Source organism: Pelodiscus sinensis, chromosome 22, assembly GCF_049634645.1.
Source record: "Pelodiscus sinensis isolate JC-2024 chromosome 22, ASM4963464v1, whole genome shotgun sequence".
In the NCBI taxonomy this organism is placed as follows: Eukaryota; Metazoa; Chordata; order Testudines; family Trionychidae; genus Pelodiscus; species Pelodiscus sinensis.
The window spans coordinates 11,694,909-11,715,286 of NC_134732.1; the positions used below are offsets into that span (position 1 = coordinate 11,694,909).

A 20,378-nucleotide genomic window follows, 5' to 3' on the forward strand; every position below is an offset into this window, starting at 1 on the left:
AGACGCTTCGGAATTGCAAATCCGCGGGGGATTTAAATATCCCCCGCGGCATTTGCATTTACATGGCTGCCGCTTTTTTCCGGCTCGGGGTTTTTGCCGGAGAAAAGCGCCACTGTAGATGCGATTTTCCGGAAAATAAGCCCTTTTCCGGGAGATCCCTTATTCCTACTTTCAAGAAGGAATAAGGGATCTCCCGGAAAAGGGCTTATTTTCCGGAAAATCGCGTCTACACTGGCGCTTTTCTCCGGCAAAAACCCCGAGCCGGAAAAAAGCGGCAGCCATGTAAATGCAAATGCCGCGGGGGATATTTAAATCCCCCGCGGATTTGTAATTCCGAAGCGTCTCATTAGCATCCCTTTTCCGGAAAGGGATGCCAATGTAGACACAGCCATTAGGTATAACTACTGCTGTATCTCTTGTAAAGGGAAATTGACACACACTACCAATTATCTTCTCCTAAACTGGCTGTAAGATTGTCAAGGTACATGTCTGCATTAGTCTGCTCCCATTTGTTCCCACATGTGTTTGTAGAAACTTTAAAATGTCAAGAGAGTAAAAAATCATGGGACTATGCCATTCGAAATGGATTAAAATGTGCAGCATAGTGCTTCTGCAAGAGAACCAGATGACTCTGCTCTTGAGCGTTAAAGCTGAAAAATACAGAGAACAGCAAAAACTAGATTTAATCTTTTAATGATTGTGTCAAAAACAACAATTAATAGCATTTAAACTGTTTAAATAAGCAACCCAGGCATTTTTAAAAAATTTACCACCCCATCAAACATCTAATTTGAGCGTATTCAGTTCAGTATTTAGGCTGATAGTTATTTTTTTTCCATGTGATAACTGACCCCAACACAGTTAAATGTGAAGTGAACTCTAGTCTGGCAGAACAACATTCTTAACAAAATTCTAATTCCATAATCATTTCCTAATGGTAACGTACAATTCAGAAAGATCCTATCTTGATATTGATATTCCACTGGGATGATAGTGTGTTCTGCTCTGTACAAGACACAGTCCTAGTCCTAAGGGATCTGCAATGATTTTCTGGTATCAGACATACATAAACCCTCCTGGCTCTGAGCTGCCTTTTCAAAGTAAAACAGTATTCTAGGAGTGCCTATCTATCTTGGAAGCTGAGTGCAATCTGACAATGTGACAACCATCCATTTGTGTCAAGTGCTAACCCCTGAGTCATGAAAGATACTAAGGCACCAAATAAGCATAAGATAATTTTTACAAAACCTTATAATTAGAAATATTTTCAGGACTAAAATTCAGTGCAGAAAGGCTTTCCTTTTTTGAGGCTGAGGACTATCTTTGCAATGGCATCTGGTAATTTGTAATTTAAACTAATTACAGGTTCATTTCACTGTTCATGCTGCTTAAAGCTCAAGAAATTAAGTTATTTTAGATGGATATTTGTTAAATAGTAATCTTTTGGGTATCCTTAATACAGTACCTGCACATGTTTTAATGCTTTACAAATAAAAAAAAGACTAGCCTCTTGATTACAAAGTAAATAAATTAAAAAACTAAGGCTGTGTCTACACTGGCAGGTTTTTGCACAAGATCCCATAGAGCGTCCACACAGCCCGCCCGCTCTTGCACAAGTAAAGCATGGGAAGAGAGGGCTTTTTGTGCAACAGCTATGCTCTCTTCTAAAAAGTGTAAGCCCTATTGCGCAAATGTGGCTGTGGGGCAGGGGTTTCTTGCGCAAGGAAGCCCTATGGCTAAAATGGCCATCAGAACTTTCTTGCGCAAAGAGCATCCACACGGATGCTCTTGCGCAAAAGCACATGGCGTGTTCTTGTGCAGGAACTCTTGCGCAAGATGTTCTTGTGGAAGAACCTGCCAGTGTAGACATAGCCTAAGAGTATTAAATATAGTATAGAGAAAACAGCATAAAGACATGGATTTAGCAGTAATATTAGTAAAGTTGCTCCAGCTAGGCAAGGAAATAAGAATTCTGTCTCCAGCCTACTGTTACAAGTTAAAAACCACCTCAGGGCATTCATAAATATCTTCTCTTCACTGCCACTCATCCATTTACTGTTTTATATAATTGGAACAATATTTTGAGGGAGGCTTTTCTCAAACAAGCTAGAGGTGAGAGCTCTGAATAAGTGATGTGTACAAATAATGCAGTTGACAATTTTTTTTGTCTGTTGACAAAAAGTTAAAATCTGAGAAATCTACATTCACTGAAAACTTGTGAATTTCTATATCAAATGACTGAATCTATGGTCTGCATTATGTTTGTCAATTGTGGTGTTTTGTTCACTTGTACCTAAGTAGCCACATAACCGTAAAGCATAAGTTTAACAAATTCAAAACTTGAATTTGGTGTGTAACATCTGTTTCTTAGGCAGACAATCGGTAGTAAAGCTCAAACCTTAGTGAAATAAGTGGAAGCAGCTATTCAGGCTGTCTCTGCATTTGTCTCAATAGGTTTGATGGCTGCAAAAAGAGGTAAAGGAGCAGTGTACGCATCCACTCACATTCACCCCGTTGGTGCTACCCAGAACCAAGGAGTCCCTTTTAATAGAAGTTATTTTTATCTGGATATGAAGAATGAGTGGCAGGGTGGCTCCATGGTTAATCTTCTTGTAAACAGACTTGCTCCTGTGGATGGGACCATTGTACAAATTGTTGCATGGTTCATTATGAACTGAATTCCCACTGAAGCAGCTGGAAATGGGTTACCACACAAGTGTTTTCTCTAACATCTCACTGAGGTTGTCCCTGCTATTAAATTCCGTTCTTAAAGCCCTTCGTACATATGTACCCTGAGATGCAGCCTCTTTGCCACCTATTTTCACATATCTTCTGTCAGTTAAAACCTGAATGATTAATGCAGTAAGAGGACATGCATATCTGCGCATCTTGTAATTGTCATTTTCCTTTCTGTAATCAAACTTGGATTACATAATTAAATCCTGGATGAATTTACATTCTGTAATTAAACAGGGCCACTGTCCTCCTGAAAGTATATTTTCTCCCATGTAATCAGGTGGCAGGCACAGAAGAATCTCCAGAGGTTGAGAATGACACCTTGATCAAAGGGGTTCTCTGATTCACTGTGTCGGAGATAGGAGATGCGATGGCGTGACATGAATTCCCAGGTGGTTGTGTTACATGACACTAGGTACAAATGTGAAACCAGCAGCAGCATCACTACAATGGTGAATATGACTATCAAGAGGAAGGACAAGAGAAGAAAGATGTTGTGCTTCAGCCACTCCCAAGACTGTTCAAAATAAAGGCCTGACCTTTCAATTAAAAGAGAAACATGGCTAAGTCAAACTGGGTTAGATACAAAACAGAAGATATTATACAAATATTCAGCTTGACTTGTAAATACAGTAGTGACAGGTGGCAGAACAAGGAGCAATGGTCTCAAGTTACAGTGGGAGAGGTCTAGGTTATTCAAATAGTTGAAAAACTATTTCACTAGGAGGGTGGTGAAGCACTGGAATGGGTTATCTAGGGAAGCGATGGAATCTCCATCCCTAGAGGTTTTTAAGTCTCGGCTTGACAAAGCCCTGGCTGGGTTGATTTAGTTGGGATTGGTCCTGCCTTGGGCTGGGGGCTGGACTTGTTGACCCCCTTTGGTCTCTTTCAGCTCTATGATTCACAGGTGATCATCAGCCCCACCCAGTCAGAGGCTTAGGGCTCGATGCACAGAGCAGACCTACTGGCCAGGGCTGATTAATCACTTGAGCAGCTGTGCTGCCATGCAGCTTAGAGGGAACACTGCTCTCAACTGATAATTTCTGCTGTGTTTTATAGCTTTTGCAGTGTTTTATAGCTTCAAACCATTGCATAAACTTTGGCAGGAGCTGCTGCACCAAGACTCAAAATAAAGCTAAATTCTGAATACAATGAAACAGACTGGAAAAAGGTCTTGGACAACTTCCTAGCTGTTAGGGTGTGGTTAAACAATGGAATAAATTGCCCTAGGGAGGTTGTGGAATCTCCATCTCTGGAGATATTAAATAGCAGGTTAGACAGACATCTATCAGGGATGGCCTAGACGGTACTTGGTTCTGCCATGAGGGCAGGGGACTGGACCTCTCAAAGTCCCCTCCAGTTCTAGTATTCTATGATTTTATCTAAAACCTCTATTAAAATTAAGTTGTCCTGAGAGTAAACTGACAAGGCAGGAAAAGAGCTCTTAGAGTACAATTCCAGGAGACACTAACAAAATAGTTTATAGGGAGTTTCACCTACTGCCCATTTATCAATATAGATTGCACAGTAATTAATTAAGGAAAGTTAAACGGTCACCAACAAAGCAAAATTACTTTATTCATTTATTTTGTGCCCTCTGGACCTTTACAACCCAAAATAACAAACTGCATAACTAATCACCTGAGTTCTATCAACAGTATATCTCTGTTGAAAGTCCCCTAGTGCTGACACAAAGTACAGAGAATGGCAGCTGACTTTAAATGCAATATATCTGTTTCCAGATGCCAAAGCCTGCTCCTTTTTGTCCAGAAGTTTTGATGTTTCTGTAACCTCTGGAAAAGTCAAGGTTGTATTGCAAGCAAGACTATTTTCCTCTTATTTATCAGGGGAGTGTCTGTCCTATATATCTGGTTTTACATGCTCTAACTCAGGTAACATCATTTGGGGCAATTTAAGTCAATTCACATTTCCGGTTCTTCAAATAATCCCCCATTCTACAATTTCCTTGCCCATATGTTCCCACTTCCTGAATGGACTCAAGCTTTAAGTATTTTAAGACAGTGGTTACACAGAGGTCTTCTAAGGGGTACATCAACTTATCTCGATATTGTCTAGTTTTACAAGAGGCTACATAAAAAGCACTAGTGCCATATAAATTTCATACAGATGACTTGTTTTACTGCTCTGTATACTATACAAAAGTATATATTTTTATTCCAACAATATAGTAAAAATGAGAAAGGAAGCAATTTTTCAGTAATAGTGTGTTGTGACACATTTTTATGTCTGATTTTGTGAGCAAGTAGTTTTAAAATGAGGTGAAACCTGAGGGTATGTAAGGCAAATCAGACTCCTGAAAGGGGTACAATAGTCTGGAAACATGGAGAGCCACTGTTTTAAGGAGCACCCTATTAAGTGGCTATGTTACTCCTCCGTGGCAATAATCAGAGAGGTGCTATCAGGAAAGCTGGTTATAGCATGCAGGCAAGGAGAGACCATGTCACGTGAATGCCATTGCTATCTTGCTCTGCCCAAACCAGTCAGTAGGCGTTTGGAATGTTCATCTCATCAAAACTCTCAAGACCCCAATGGTCAACTGTCCCTGGCAGAGGCTGCCATTTAAAGTGCTTACCATGCAATGTGAAAGGCCCACAAGAGAACCACAAGCTGCACAGCCAGGTAGGCTATAAAGAATGGATGATTCCTCTCTCCTATGCAGTTCTCAATCATGGGGCAGTGATGGTCATAGCGACGTACACAGTGCCGACACAGCTGGCAGTGCTTGGCTCTCATTGGTTGCTGTGAAATAAGCAGATACTAAGAATAGTCTACCCATATCCAACGCCTTGTTTCATAGAAAATAGATGGGTAGTCATCCCAGGTCACTTCTTCTGCAAAGTGAAACAGTTCCCCCCGCTCTCCCTTAAAAAGCAGTTATTTTAGTAATACTTGCATAATGCCTTACAAAGGAGATTATCACCCCTCTTTTACAGATGGGGAACAGAAAGACAGTGGTAAAATGACCCATGGCCAATATTTGCTATAAAAGTTCCCTTAACTAGCTACAGAATAAAGCTGCAAACACATAAGGGAAGGAATCAGCTGAAACAAAAGCTCAATGTGGATATTTAAGAAAAAGATTATCAGAGTCTGATGGTGAAAAACTAGTGCCACTCAAGAGAATGTTTTGAGCGTGTACAAGGAAATGCTTTTTTTTTTTTTTTTTAATCTTCCTGGACACGTGGATGAAAGGGTAGGACAGAAATATCTATTCCTCCGCCGATATGTGGAGAAAGGTGGGTTCAAGGGCTAATGGGGCAGTATAGTTAGAGAAGGGATCATCTCAACAGGTGACATGCCAGCTAAGGGTATAACCTTCAAGTACACATATGCTCTAGTCTCTTATCTATTTCAGCAACAAACTGGCTGATAGCTTCTTCTTCCAGTCAGTCTTCAGGTATTTACAGAAGCAGGAACAAACCTGCATGAAACTGACAAGGACTGTGACTGTAAACAGGCATTTCTGGGATGAATGCTCACCCTTTTCAAGAACTAATCTAATTGCAAGAAGTAGAAAAAAGAGCAGACTATGTTTTTAATGGTTAAAACTGACTTTTCTTTGCTCCTATGCATCTAAATAAGCTCATAGCAGCCAGCAATCTGCTCACACTTTACATGTTCCCCCAGATGAACTTCACCTTTTGACTTTACTAGCATATTTTCAAATGATGTCTCTGAAGATGGGAGAAGGCCTTAGTTGACATGGCAACTAGGAAGCAGGGTTTTCCCCAGTGTGGAGAGAGCAGCACTTTGTTTCTGTGAACTTCCAAGGATTAATTTTCTTAATCTTAAAAATTAAGTTTCCCATTTTAAAATGTTTAATTACACTCTCTGCCTGAATCACCTTTCATGTCAGGAGTGTACCTGAATCAAAGTTTCTAGTTCTGTCTGCTCCTGCTTTTGCTTTTTACATCAAGATGATGAGAATGTAAGTTGACATGAAATGGGTGATGCCTTCTATCTGTTCAGCATGCTGGACAATAACAGAATATAAGGTAGCCACTAATATGGTGCACTCACTACGCTAGGTTGCCCATCACTGCCCTTGACCAACTGTTGCACACACATACCTACCTTCAGCATGCAATATCCACAGCGCCGCAACCGAACATTGCTTGGAAGTTGAGGCATCATTACGCTTTGTTCTTCATTCACCCCTACCTACAAAAAGGTGATAAAAGAGGGGAGTTAGGACTGTAGATACAGTAAGCTAAGGGCATGATTCCCAGTTTGCACATACATACATATGCTAGCTTTCATCAAGCCAGCATGAGTGTAAATAGTAGTGCAGCCATGTAACACAAGCAGCAGCAAAGGCACAGATTAGCAGGCCTGAATAAAAACCCACCTGAAACTGGTATTTGGCATGGCTAATATTTATATTTTGCACTAACTTGATAAGAGCTAGTGCAAGTACATGTATGTGAGCCTGGGATAATTGGTTAACCTTCATGGTTACACGCAACCCCTGCCCCCATGCTGCAGCCTCTGTATCAGAGACAGCAGCATGGGGGAGGAGTGCAGGTGGGAGCTGGTGCTCACAGGGAGCTGGCTTTTAAGCATGCCCCAATGGACACTGGCTCCCAGTGAGCTGCCTACTCTCCCTCCACACTTCTGCCTCTGTATCAGAGGCAGCACTGTAGGAGGGCAGGTGGGAGCCGGTACTCTTGGGGAGCCAGCTCCTGCCCCCTCTTCTCTGCTGCCTCTGATATGGAGACAGTAGCACAGGGGGGCAGTGCACGTAAATATGTACCTGCTGAAAATTTCAGTGGGTATACATTTACCAAGATAAATGCTTTTTAACATCCCTACTGTAGACATAGCCTAAGGATGAGTAGAAAAGTTAGTTTGTATTTCAGACTTTGGAGAGAGGGATATAAAGTGTCTCAGCAACCATTAGTGATAGAGATGCAGCCGTGTTAGTCTGGTCTAGCGGAAACAAAAGACAGAACTATGTAGCATTTTAAAGACTAACAAGATGGTTTATTAGGTGATGAGCTTTCGTGGGCCAGACCCACTTCCTCAGATCAATTTGTAGAAGAAAATTGGCACAACCATATATACCAAAGTGATACAATCAAAAAAAAGAACACATATGAAATTGACAAATCAAATTTTAGAACAGAGTGGGGGTGAGGTGGGAAGGTTAGTGTCTGTGAGGTAATGACATTAGGGGTGATAATAGGGGAAGTTTCTGTGAGGTAATGACAATCTTTGTTGAGACCCATACATAAAGTGTCAAATATAAGCATGAATGACAATTCTGAAGCTTCTCTTTGAAGTCTGGAATTAAAATATCTTTGAAGCAATATGCATGTTTTAAGGTCATTGAGGGAATGGTCAGTCTGGCTAAAATGGCAGGCAACAGCTTTCTCTCTGTGAGAGAGTCTTATGTCTGTTTTGTGTGCATTGATTCTTTGGCGAAGTCTCTGAGAAGTTTGTCCAATGTACATAGCAGACCGACACTTTAGGCACATGATGGCATAAATTATATTTCTGGATGAACAGGAATATGTATTCTTGATCTTGTAACTGGCATGGTTAGGTCCAATAATGGTGTCAGCAGAGTAAATATGTGGTCAAAGCTGGCACCAGGGTTTGTTGCAAGGGAAAGTTCCAGGGTTGGTATTAGTGTGGTATGTCCTGTAGTTATAGGTAAGAATCGTCCTGAGGTTAGGTGGTTGTCTATAGGAGACTATGGGTCTGTCTCCCAGAGCTTCTCGGAGGGTAGTATCCTGTTCCAATATAAGTTGTAGTTTATTGATAATGCGTTGGACGGGTTTAAGTTGGGGGCTATAGGTGATGACAAGTGGCGTTCTATTGTTGGTTTTCTTGGGTCTGTCTTGAAGTAGATGGTTTCTGGGTATTCGTCTGGCTCTTTCAATTTGTTTTATTATTTCTCCGGGTGGGTAATTGAGGTTTATAAATGCTTGGTAGAGATCCTGAAGTCTCAACAAAGATTCTAATTATCTCACCCGTTACAAAGATAGCTTCCCAGTTATCACCCCTAATGTCATTACCTCACAGACACTAACCTTCCCCCCTTACCCCCACTCTGTTCTAAAATTTGATTTGTTAATTTCATGTGTGTTCATTTTTTTGATTGTATCACTTTGGTATATATGGTTGTGCCAATTTTCTTCCACAAATTGATCTGAGGAAGTGGGTCTGGCCCACGAAAGCTCATCACCTAATAAACCATCTTGTTAGTCTTTAAAGTGCTACATAATTCTGTCTTTTGTTTCAGCCACCATTAGTTAGCTATCTCTTTTTTTACAGCATTATAGTCATTACCAGTCCTAGCTCTTTTAGGGTACATCTACACAGCAGGGCTTAACTTGAAATAAGCTACACAAATTGAACTATGTCGACTGCGTAGCTTATTTCAAAATTGGGAGCATCTACACAGCTCTTATTTAGAAATAAAGCACTCTTCCACTGACTTCCCTTACTCCTTGTACAATGAGGGTTACAGGAGTCGGGAGTAAGAAATCCTCCAGCTTGACAGTATTTTGACATTATTTCGAAATAACTGGCTGATGTGTAGACGTGGACTAAGTTATTTCGAAATAATGCTAGTTATTTCAAAACAATGTTGCTGTGTAGATGTACCCTTGTGGTTTAGGAACATTAAAAATAGAGAACTATTCCTTGAGAAGTAAAGGATAAAAACCCAACATGGCATGACAACCTCAGCAATGTAGAGAATCTCATGAGATCCAACTTAATACAATGTACATATACACACACACAAAACTGTTCAGAGATTGGCACTATTTTAGCAACTGACAATCAGCCAATGTGTGGAGACAAGATGAAAACTTTGGCACGGAGCCACACAGGACTCATCATAGGACATAAATAGCAATAAGACTGCTCTATCTGCCTCGAAATACAAGGGATATGCATTTGCTGTAGAATTAGTGCTAGTTCATAAACACAGACAAAATTCAGTTAAATTTTGGAAAGGATTAAAGTGATAATAGATATTAAATTGTTTATACAAAGCAAGAAAAGGTGTCCAAGAATGTTAATAAAGGATAAATGTATACTACTTAGAGAGATTTTCTTCTAATTTTTGCACAAATATATCTTTCAAGAGGGATACATTAACAGATTACTTTGTTAAAGTAAATACAGCTATAAATACAGTTTTCTTCCAGCTTACACCTCTCTCCTGGTTTTCTATATGCATGCAATTGGCAGCAGTGAGTGAACATAAGTAGGTATCTGTTCTATAGTAAGGATGTTAAGTATCATCTAATTCACTAATTGAATAGTCGATGCATTTTATATTGACTATTCGATTAGTCGATCAGACGGCGTTGTCCTCTCCAGGCGATGCTGCCTCTTTGAAACGTCACTGCTGTGGGCTCTGTGCAGCTCTGCCGCTTTGAAGTAACTCCCTCCCCCCCCCCCTGCTGCCTCTATCTGATAGAGACAACAAGGGGGGGGAGAAGCGACTAGTTAACTATCCTGTAGATCATTCGATAAGCATTTGCGTATCAGATAGTTGACTAGTCCTTAACATTCGTATTCTACAGAGCACTGTAGCCCACTGAGCCAAGTGAATGCATCAGCTCAGTAAGACAAAGCGGAAAAGCTTGTGAGTGTGAAGGGAAATTCAGAAGGGGGAACAGTATGATAAATGCACCTACAAAAATTTGTGATTATCTAGCACAGGGGTGGCCAACCCGCAGCTCTTCACATCTGAAAGTGCGGATTGCAAAGCCACCCCATGTGCCCCTACAAACAGCCCCATGTGCAGGGGAGCTGTCTGGTGCGGCAAGATGGCAGTGGCCAATGGAAGCCTGGCCCATGGTCTTTAAAGGGACAGTAGCCTTTTTTTTTCTTTTCTTTTTTCTCAACAACTCTGGCTGGTGGGGAGCTCTTGCTTTTCTTTTTTTTTTTGCTCAACAATTCTGGTGTAGCTCTTTGCAATTTTTCCACCTCTGTTTCGTCTCTCTTCATTTAAATGGGTTGGCCACCCCAATCTAGCAAGTTGGAAAGAAAAAAATCTATAGGTTTTATAACCAGGAAGATTGGTTCCCACTTCCTGTCAACTATGATTCATGCTAACAGAATGATTTACCTTCTCTTCCTCATCAGACTCAACAAAACCTGGATCCATGAAAGACACTGCAAAGTACAGCAAGACAGAGCACAGAACCAGTAAGATAAATATCAGTGGCTGCAGCAACTCTCCATGCTCTTCCTGCTTTTGCAGATCTGAAAAAAGGCATTATAGAGGGAGTGAGTCCATGTAGGGAGTGAGTCCATGTGAAATGTTTAGGGCAACAAATCATTCTCCTTGACTTTAGCTATGGGATTCAAAGTGGGACTGAATTTCATCAGAACTGTGGGAAGTATGCCTCAATGGCTCAGGAAGTCAGGACACATCACAGCAGCCGATCCCAAAGAGAGAAAAGGCCATTTGGCCTGGGCATCAAATTTAGACTCTTGTTAATTTTTTGGCATTTGGCATCAGTTTCACAACTTCTTTTTATTGCTGGCCTGAGCCATTCTTGCGCCCCGGGCAGAGGGCACGAGGCGCATGCGCGTCCCCGCCCCCCAGGCACCATCCTATGGGAGGCGCCTGACTGAAGTGGTAAGGGGCACCACGGCCCTGGGCGCACGGCACATGCGTGGCCCCATCCCCGGGCATGCGGCGCCTCTTACCACTTCAGTCAGGCGGCCCCTCCCAAGTTGGTGCCCCGGGCAGCTGCCCGGCTAGCCCCCCCCCCTTAATCCGGCCCTGTATGCATCCCTATACGAGCAAAATGTGACACACACTTTCAGCTTAGAGCTGCAAAAGGCTAGAAAATCATTTGTTAAATATAAAATATTCAAATTAGATCTAATTTTTGGTTCCTTTTTTGTTTTCATGTGTTGTCATTTTTATTTTATTTTTTTGTATTATGTATAGGGCCTCAAAAGCAGCAAGTGGCCCGAGCCTCTTTGGACCTCTGAGACAGTCTGGCAGTCCCCTCTGTGAAGGAAGCTATTTACAAAGAGCCCTTACAATATACCTAAGAGTTTCAGAGGGGCAAACAATTTCCCCCCTCTGATTTGAAAGTCCTTCCCAGAACTTCAGTCTCTCTTCACCTTCTACAGCTGCTCTGCAGTAGAACATAAAAATGGCCATACTGGGTCAGACCAAAGGTCCATCTAGCCCAGTAGCCTGTCTGCCGACAGTGGCCAGCACCAGCTGCCCCAGAGGTGGTGGACCGAAGACAATGATCAAGCAATTTGTCTCGTGCCATCCATCTCCAGCCTCTGACAATCAGAGGCCAGGGACACCATTTCTATCCCCTGGCTAATAGCCTTTATGGACCTAACCTCCATGAAATTATCTAGCTTCTCTTTAAACTGTTATAGTCATGGCCTTCACAGCCTCCTCTGGCAAGGAGTTCCACAGGTTGACTACACGCTGTGTGAAGAACTTTCTTTTATTAGTTTTAAACCTGCTCCCCATTAATTTCATTTGGTGTCCTCTGGTTCTTTTATTATGAGAACGAATACATAACTTTTCTTTATTCACCCTCTCCAAACCACTCAGGATTTTATATACCTCTATCATATCCCCCCTCAGTCTCCTCTTTTCTAAACTGAAAAGTCCCAGTCGCTTTAGCCTTTCTTCATATGAGACCCTTTCCAAACCCCTAATCATTTTAGTTGCCCTTTTCTGAACCCTTTCCAAGGCCAAAATATCTTTTTTGAGGTGAGGAAACCACATCTGTACACAGTATGGTACGCCCACATCTTGAATAGTTTTATACAGGGGCAGTAAGATATTCCGTGTCTTATTTTCTATCCCTTTCTTAATAATTCCTAACATCCTATTTGCCTTTTTGACCGCCACTGCACACTGTGTGGAAGTTTTCAGAGAACTATCTACGATAACTCCAAGATCTCTTTCCCGATTTGTCATAGCCAGATTAGCCCCCATCATACTGTACGCATAGTTGGGGTTATTTTTTCCAACGTGCGTTACTTTACACTTATCCACATTAAATTTAATTTGCCATTTTGTTGCCCAATCACTCAGTTTGGTGAGATCTTTTTGAAGTTCTTCACAGTCTGCTTCTGTCTTGACTATCTTAAACAGTTTAGTATCATCCGCAAACTTTACCACCTCACTGCTTACCCCTTTCTCCAGATCATTTATGAATAAGTTGAAAAGGATTGGTCCCAAGACTGACCCTTGGGGGACACCACTAGTTACCCCTCTCCATTCTGAAAATTTACCATTTATTCCTACCCTTTGTTTCCTGTCTTTTAACCAGTTCTCAATCCACGAAAGGACCTTCCCTCTTATCCCATGACAATGTAATTTACACAAGAGCCTTTGGTGAGGGACCTTGTCAAAGGCTTTCTGAAAATCTAAGTATACTATATCTACTGGATCCCCCTTGTCTGCATGTTTGTTAACCCCTTCAAAGAACTCTAATAGATTAGTAAGACATGATTTCCCTTTACAGAAACCATGTTGACTTTTGTCCAACAAATTATGTTCTTCTACATGCGTCACAATTTTATTCTTTACTATTGTTTCGACTAATTTGCCTGGTACTGAAGTTACACTTACCGGTCTGTAATTGCCAGGATCGCCTCTAGAGCCCTTTTTAAATATTGGTGTCACGTTAGCTGGTCATTAGGCACGGAAGCCGATTTAAAGGATAGGTTACAAACCACAGATAATAGTTCAGCAATTTCCCATTTGAGTTCTTTTAGAACCCTTGGATGAATGCCATCCGGTCCCAGTGATTTATTAACATTAAGTTTTTCTGTTTGTTCCAAAATCTCCTCTAATAACACTTGAATATGAGGAGCTGTCCCGGATTGATCACCCACAAAGGACAGTGCAGATTTAGGAATCTCACTAACATCCTCAGCCGTGAAGACTGAAGCAAAGACATCATTTAGTTTCTCCGCAATGGCTTTATTGTCCTTGATTGCTCCTTTTATATCTCGATCGTCTAGGGGACCCACTGGTTTTTTAGCAGGCTTCCTGCTTCTAACGTACTTAAAAAACATTTTGCTATTTCTTTTTGAGTTTTTGGCTAACTGTTCCTCAAAATCTTTTTTTGCTTTTCTTACTACATTTTTACACTTGATTTGACAGTGTTTATGTTTCTTTCTATTTATCTCACTAGGACTGGACTTCCACTTCTTGAAAGATGCCTTTTTGTCCCTCATTGCTTCTTTTACATGGTGGTTAAGCCACGAGGACTCTTTTTTAGGTCTCTTACTATGTTTTTTAATTTGGGGTATACATTTAAGTTGGGCCTCTATTATGGTGTCTTTAAAAAGTTTCCATGCAGCTTGCATGGATTTGGCTCTAGTCACTGTGCCCTTTAATTTCTATTTAACTAACCTCCTCATTTTTGTGTAATTCCCTTTTTTGAAATTAAATGCCAGAGTGCTGGACTACTGAAGTCGTCTTCCCACCACAGGAATGTTAAATATTATTATATTATGGCCACTATTCCCAAGCGGTCCTGTAATGGTTATCTCCTGGTCTGGGACCTGATCCTGCGCTCCACTCAGGACTAAATCGAGAATTGCCTCTCCCCTTGTGGGTTCCTGTACCAGCTGCTCCAAGAAGCAGTCATTTAAGCCATTGAGAAATTTTCTCTCTGCTTCTCTTCCTGAGGTGACATGTACCCAGTCAATATGGGGATAATTAAAATCCCCCATTATTAGAGTTTTTTAGTGTGCTCTAACTAACTATTTTAGGAATATTATGATAGCTGCATTTCAGAAGTGGCCATCACGGCATCATTTGGTTTCTAGTTTTTCCATTATCCAGGGTGACTAGTTGAGATGCTAAACTTCTGGAAGTAGGCACCAGAGCTTCTTCTGTGTCAAATACCTTTCACCCCTCTCCTCCGCTCTCCAAGCGATGACAGTGAGGTTTCCCCTCTATTCAGGTAGGACAGGGATCTAGCTGCATGGGGTGGGGATACAGCAGTCTCCTCCTCTCCCACCTCCCCAATTACAGGTAATTGTTCCTGGCCGATAATAACGGAGCATTGCCACCCAACCTCGAGTGCTCAAAAGTCGCGACTCTGGCCCCATCGATTTTGTTGTTAATCTCTTACTTCCGGGGTCTGAGCCTCCGCCTATTGACGCTTCTTTTTTTAAGCGAAAGCTGCGATGCTGACGTGCCGCCAGGCCGCGGGGCTGTAAGAGGAGCAGCCTGCGGGCTGCCATGTAGCGAACGCCCCTGAGGTAGCCGGCCACGGACCAGTGGCAGGGCGGCGGGGAGCCCAGGGGCCCGGGTCTCACCTGTGCGGTGCAGAAAGAGCGCGAGGGTGACGCCGCAGCTGAGCCCCGCGTGCGTCGCCCGCACCAGGGAGCTGCGGCCCCACGGAGCCGCCTGCAGCATCGTCCCGGCGCGGGGCAGCGCCCCCTACTCCACAACCGGAAGGGCGGCCCCGGCTCAGCCGCGCCTCCGGGCGAGGATTGGCCGGCCGGTTGCCATGGCAGAGGAGCGGGGGGGAGGGAGGGAGACCGCGCTCCCTGGCCAAGCTCACGAGCTGCTGGTGGCCGGTTGGCTCCGTCACTCGCGCTAGGCCGGGCCCCGCCTCGCGCGCTTCTGGCAGCCGTTAGCGCGGAGCCCCGCCCCTCGCTTCCGCTGCACTAGGCGGCGGTAGCGGGCAGCGCCAGAGCCTGGCTCTAGTGACTCGGTCCAGCGCCTCGCTCTGGCGGGATGGGCCTTGCCTCAGTGCATGTCCCAGCCCTTCACCTTCGTGGGCCGGTGCCAGGGCGGGGGGCTGGTCCCAGAGCGGGGGAGGTTGGGGCTGCCAGTCCTCAGCCCCGCCTGGGACTCGGGTGGAGAGTTAAAGGGCCCCAGGCTCAGGAGCCCTTTTGAATCCTGTTGGCTCTGAGAAGGGGTCAGGGCTGGGCGTTGGGAGTTGCCATGTGGCGCTTACCACGGGTGGCTCCTGGTTGGCAGCACAGCAGAGCTGCCTGCCCTGGTCCTATGCTGCTCCTCGAAGGGGCCAGCATGGCCCTGTGATCCCTGGGGGTGGGGAGCAAGGGACACGTGGATCTGTGTACTGCCCCTTTCTGCCAGCACCACCCTTCAGCTCCAGTTTCCCACGGTTCCTATTCCCGGACAATAGGAGATGACAGAATGGTGCTTGACAGGAGCCGTGTGCTAAGACACGTCCCTCTCTCCCAACCTCCCCCCGCCATGGGGCCATGCTGGCTATTTACCATACTGGCCTACCCCTCGCGTATACCATGACTGGTTGTGCCTTTTCTTATATGTAATAAGAATAAAGGGTTTGAAGATGCCTGTTCCCACTGAGAATTTTGTCTATGACTACCTGATCCCATTTGACTGCTAGGTTGAGGATGATAATATACATGTATTTTTGAGGCAGCAAAAAGCAGATCAAATTCAGGTCTCCATTTTGCCTTTCTCTAAGCCCCAAAGATGTCTTCATTCTGGCTGGTGATCAGATCTGCCCTTACTGTATTTTTGACCTGCAGATTCCAAGGCCCCAGGTATACTCAGTACAACAGAGTGGCTATCAAACATAAGTACTTTGCTGGCAAATTCTGACAGCTGATGTTCCCCCCCCCCCCCAATTGCTATCAGGTTCCTCTGTCACATCCTTTGATTCCAGGAGATGCTCCTCTTCCTTGGCATGTTCATTCTCTGGGGAGGTATTGATAACCTGAGCCAGCTTGCTTTCTCATTTGTTTGCCATGCTAGAGTGCAGCTTTAGTATACCACGCCTTTCCCCCCTTGTTCAACACCTAACTCAGCGAGCCTGTATGACCCTTTGAAGCAAACTACCTGGTTTCTGATCATAGAATGGAAATTCACCAGAATCACATCTTCCCACCACATGCTGGATTAGACTCTGCAAATGGATATCAGTCCAGATCCTAGCATAGTCAATATTCTTTATTCAAGTAGGTATTGTAGGAAGAAAAAGTAGGCCACTAGCCTAAGATTCTGCACTCTCATGGCAATGGTGTTCAAGAAGGTCAAATGTGCATTATAGCTACCAGGCATCAGATACTCATAAGACTTCCACTAAAGCATTCCATAGGGATGCTTGAAATAGGGATGTGAAAAATGTTTACAAATATTAACCATGTAACTGATGGAAATTCCATTGGTTACATAGTTAAATGGGCTCTGTGGGTTCTTGGCTGTTACTTGCCCTGCGAGCTCCAGGCTGCCACCACCAGCCTCATAGACTCCTGGCTGCCACCGGCCCTGCAGTCTCTGGTCTGCCGCCGGCCCTGCAGGCTCTGGGCTCTGGTCTGCTGCCACTGTTGGTCCTGGCCCCGTGGGCTCTGGGCTGCCACCTTTGCCACTGACCCTGCAGGCTTCAGGCTGCTGCTGCCACAGACTCCAAGCTGTGGGATCCCAGCCACCACCAGCCCCGCAGGCTTTGGGCTGCCCACCCACACTCCCGAGCAGAGTTTAAACAGTAATAGGAATTGCTAAGCATCGCTTATCAGTTAACTGTTTAAACTTTTATATTCCTAGCTCCGTGGTCTCCAACCTTTTTAATCACAAGATCACTTTTCAATGTAAGTGCAATGGAAGATCTACCTCAAACCCAAATACCCTTGCCCGGCTTCCTTCCTGCCCCTTCTTTGAGGTTCCGCCCCTTCTCCAAGGCCTCACCCTGCTCACTCCATCCCTCTTCCTTCCCTGAATCTCATTCACTTTCACCAGGCTGGAGTAGAGGGTTGGGGTGCAGGCTCTGGTTGGACCAAGGGTTTCGGAGTGTGGGAGAGGACACCCTGAAGGTAGGACGGTGTGATGGGTTCTGAAGTAGACTAGGGGATAAGGCATTTGCCTGGGGAACACAGGGTTGGGGGCTTGAGTCCCTCCACCCACCCTGGGAGCAGCCGAACAGCCAACACAGGCTGCCCCAGGGATGGAGTTGGCTCCTGTATTAGGAAAACAGGATAAGGGATGTCCTGAAGGTAGGGCAGAGGGGTAAGATCTCCAGTGAACTTGAGGATAGGGCATCAGCCTCTGGAGCACAGGGTGGTGGGCTTGATCCCACCCCCTCCACCTGTCTTGGGAGCAACAGGATAGCCAACACAGGCTGTCCCATAGTAGGGAGGGAGCAGGTGCCCATATTAGGAAGGCAGGATAAAGGACCCACTGAGGGTAAGGAGGTTTGGTGTGTTCTGGAGTGGACTGGGGGATCGGGCATTCACCTGGGGAATGCAGGGTGGTGGGCTTGAGTCCAGCCCACCCTGGGAGCAGCAGAGTTAGGCAGGCTTACTCCTGCCCTGGCCCTTCACTGCTCCCAGAAGCAGCTGGCATGTACAGCAGTGGCTCCATGTGCTGCCCCTCACCCACAGTCCCTGACCCCACAGCCTCTGCCCACCAGGTCTCCATTATTGATCAATAGGAGCTGCAGGAGTGGTGTCTGCAGGCAAGGACAGCATGTGGAGACCCCCTGCTCTGACTCTCTCAGGGGCTGCAGGGACATGCTAGCCACCTCCAAGAGCACAATTACCATAGGGATAATTACTCCAGACATGACAGGTAAAGCATCTTACTACTCAAAGAATTGAATTTAAGCGTAAAAGAGAAATGAAAGTTATGAAATGCGCAGACCAGTCAAAAACTAAAAATAACCCACTTTGCAAGTAGTAACAACCCCTGATAGACGTGTTGGGTCAGGAGATGAGAGGGAAGGACAGTTGGTATTTGTAAGAATGACTGACACACACACAGTGTGTGAGAGTGACAGAGATTTGCATTGCCAAGCTCCCTCCATCCCCTTCTCCGTGTGGAGACAGGGTACAGGAGTGGGGAGTGGGGGAGGAGGAGGAACATCCTGACATTAGCTCTCCTCTCTTCTCCCTCCCACACCCTGCACAGCAAGCAGGAGGCTCCTAAGGGGCAGCTCCAAGGCAGCAGGCAACTGAAGTGCCAGCACTTGATAGCTTCCCAGCCAAACCAGTCAGGATCATCTGTCAGAGGCTCAAAGATCTACTGGTAGATCCTGATCTACTGGTTGGTGACCACTGCCCCTAGCTCAAAGTAGGGGAAATGGGATTCTCAAGACCTTAGAGCAGAACATTTGCAATGGAACTGAGGCTATATTTAGTGAGATGGTCTTAGGAAAACCAGCTGGAATGCATGCCTCAGTTACACCTGTTGCTCTCCATTCACCCTACTGATAAATTAAACATACTGCACTGGTTCAGCAAGACATGAACTAGCTCAACCCAGGCAGTCAAAGCCATACACACAGAACTTGTAAAATGCCCGCTACAACTCATGTGTAAGGCCCCAAAGCATTGTATGAGTTTTATAAGCAATGATTTGTCCTAACACCTTTTTGTTTCTAATGTAGATCATTGTCTTGCTGACAACTATGATCTAACTAACTTTTGCCCTCCATCATAGATAGAAAAAAAACATTTAGTGGCTTGAAAATAACATTCTTCTTCCTGCACTTCATCCTTTTCCCCATGGTAAGCAGCTGATTCCTTCCTGTGATTGTCTGAGTATAAACTATATTAACTGTGTACTTTCCTTTGTTGGTTGCACATCAGCATTCTTGATCATTTCAGGTCATCTGTGGCGATACAGTATGACAGTGCTCCCTCTGCTGGTCCCATTACAATAAAGTGCAAACAGTTAAAGGTTTTTAGGATTGACTGTTAAATAATTTATTTGGGGTAGCAATGCTGAAATATTTCAAAACTCTGGTTCATTTTCCATCATGTTTTAATAACGTTAAATCACATCCAATTATCTTTTTGTGTTGAAAAAAGGCTTTCCCTTTAAACATCCCAGTGGCAAGATTGAGCCTCTACTAGTCAGAACATGATACTCATGCTTTGCTGTATGTTAATTAAAATTACGGAGGCACCATCATACAAATGTGCTTCTAACTCTCTTTTGTTGTGCAGAAAACCTCACAGTGACCCAGTGCAATAGTCAGGCTGGTCCTCCAGATAAACAAGAGAGGTGGGAACTGCCTTCAGTTAATCTCAATGATGATCAAAGGTCAAGGAGAGAAATTTTAAATAGCAACAACATTAACTATTTCACTCTTAATCCCTTTAGTAGAAACATTCAGCTTCTGTATGACTGCAGGGAGCGCAGTGTCCTCTAGTCTGATGAAGGGAATTTATCTTTCACCTTTGTGACAAACTATATATTGCAACACGTAGTGTGCTATTTACCTTTGCCCTGATGCTTTGAAATCGGTACAGAGTTTGAGGCTTTCCTCCACCTTAAGGCTATGTCTACACTGGCGGCTTCTTGCGCAAGAACATCTTCTGCAAGGGGTCTTGTGCAAGAAGTCTTGCACAAGAAAACATCCACACTGCCATGTGCGAGCTGTGCTTTTGCGCAAGAGCATCTATGGCAGTATGGATGCTCTCTTGCGCAAGAAAGCTCTGATGGCCATTTTAGCCATAGGGCTTTCTTGTGCAACAGAGCTTACACCTGTTAGAAAAGAGCATAGCTCTTGCGCAAGAAGCCCTCTCTTACCACGCCCGTACTGTAAATCTTCTTGCGTAAGAGCGGGCGGGCAGTGTGGACGGTCTGCGGATTCTTGCGCAAGAATGGCCATTGTTGCGCAAGAACCCGCCAGTGTAGACATAGCCTA

General features: G+C 44.2%; 1 protein-coding gene across 2 annotated transcripts; it reads right to left on the reverse strand.

Moving 5' to 3' along the window:
• Positions 1-677: 677 nt before the first annotated feature.
• On the reverse strand, positions 678-15,261 carry ZDHHC12 (zDHHC palmitoyltransferase 12). 2 transcript variants are annotated; one of them, XM_006119036.4, is made up of 5 exons: positions 15,049-15,261; positions 10,850-10,986; positions 6,832-6,918; positions 5,330-5,496; positions 678-3,275 (listed from the first exon to the last, which is right to left on the reverse strand). In XM_006119036.4, the coding sequence occupies exons 1-5, from the start codon at positions 15,146-15,148 to the stop codon at positions 2,966-2,968; spliced, it is 801 nt and encodes a 266-aa protein (XP_006119098.2). In that variant the 5' UTR covers positions 15,149-15,261; the 3' UTR covers positions 678-2,965. The 2 variants fall into 2 exon arrangements, with proteins under 2 accessions (XP_006119098.2, XP_006119097.1); XM_006119035.3 differs by lacking the exon at positions 15,049-15,261 and adding an exon at positions 14,862-15,009.
• Positions 15,262-20,378: the final 5,117 nt, after the last annotated feature.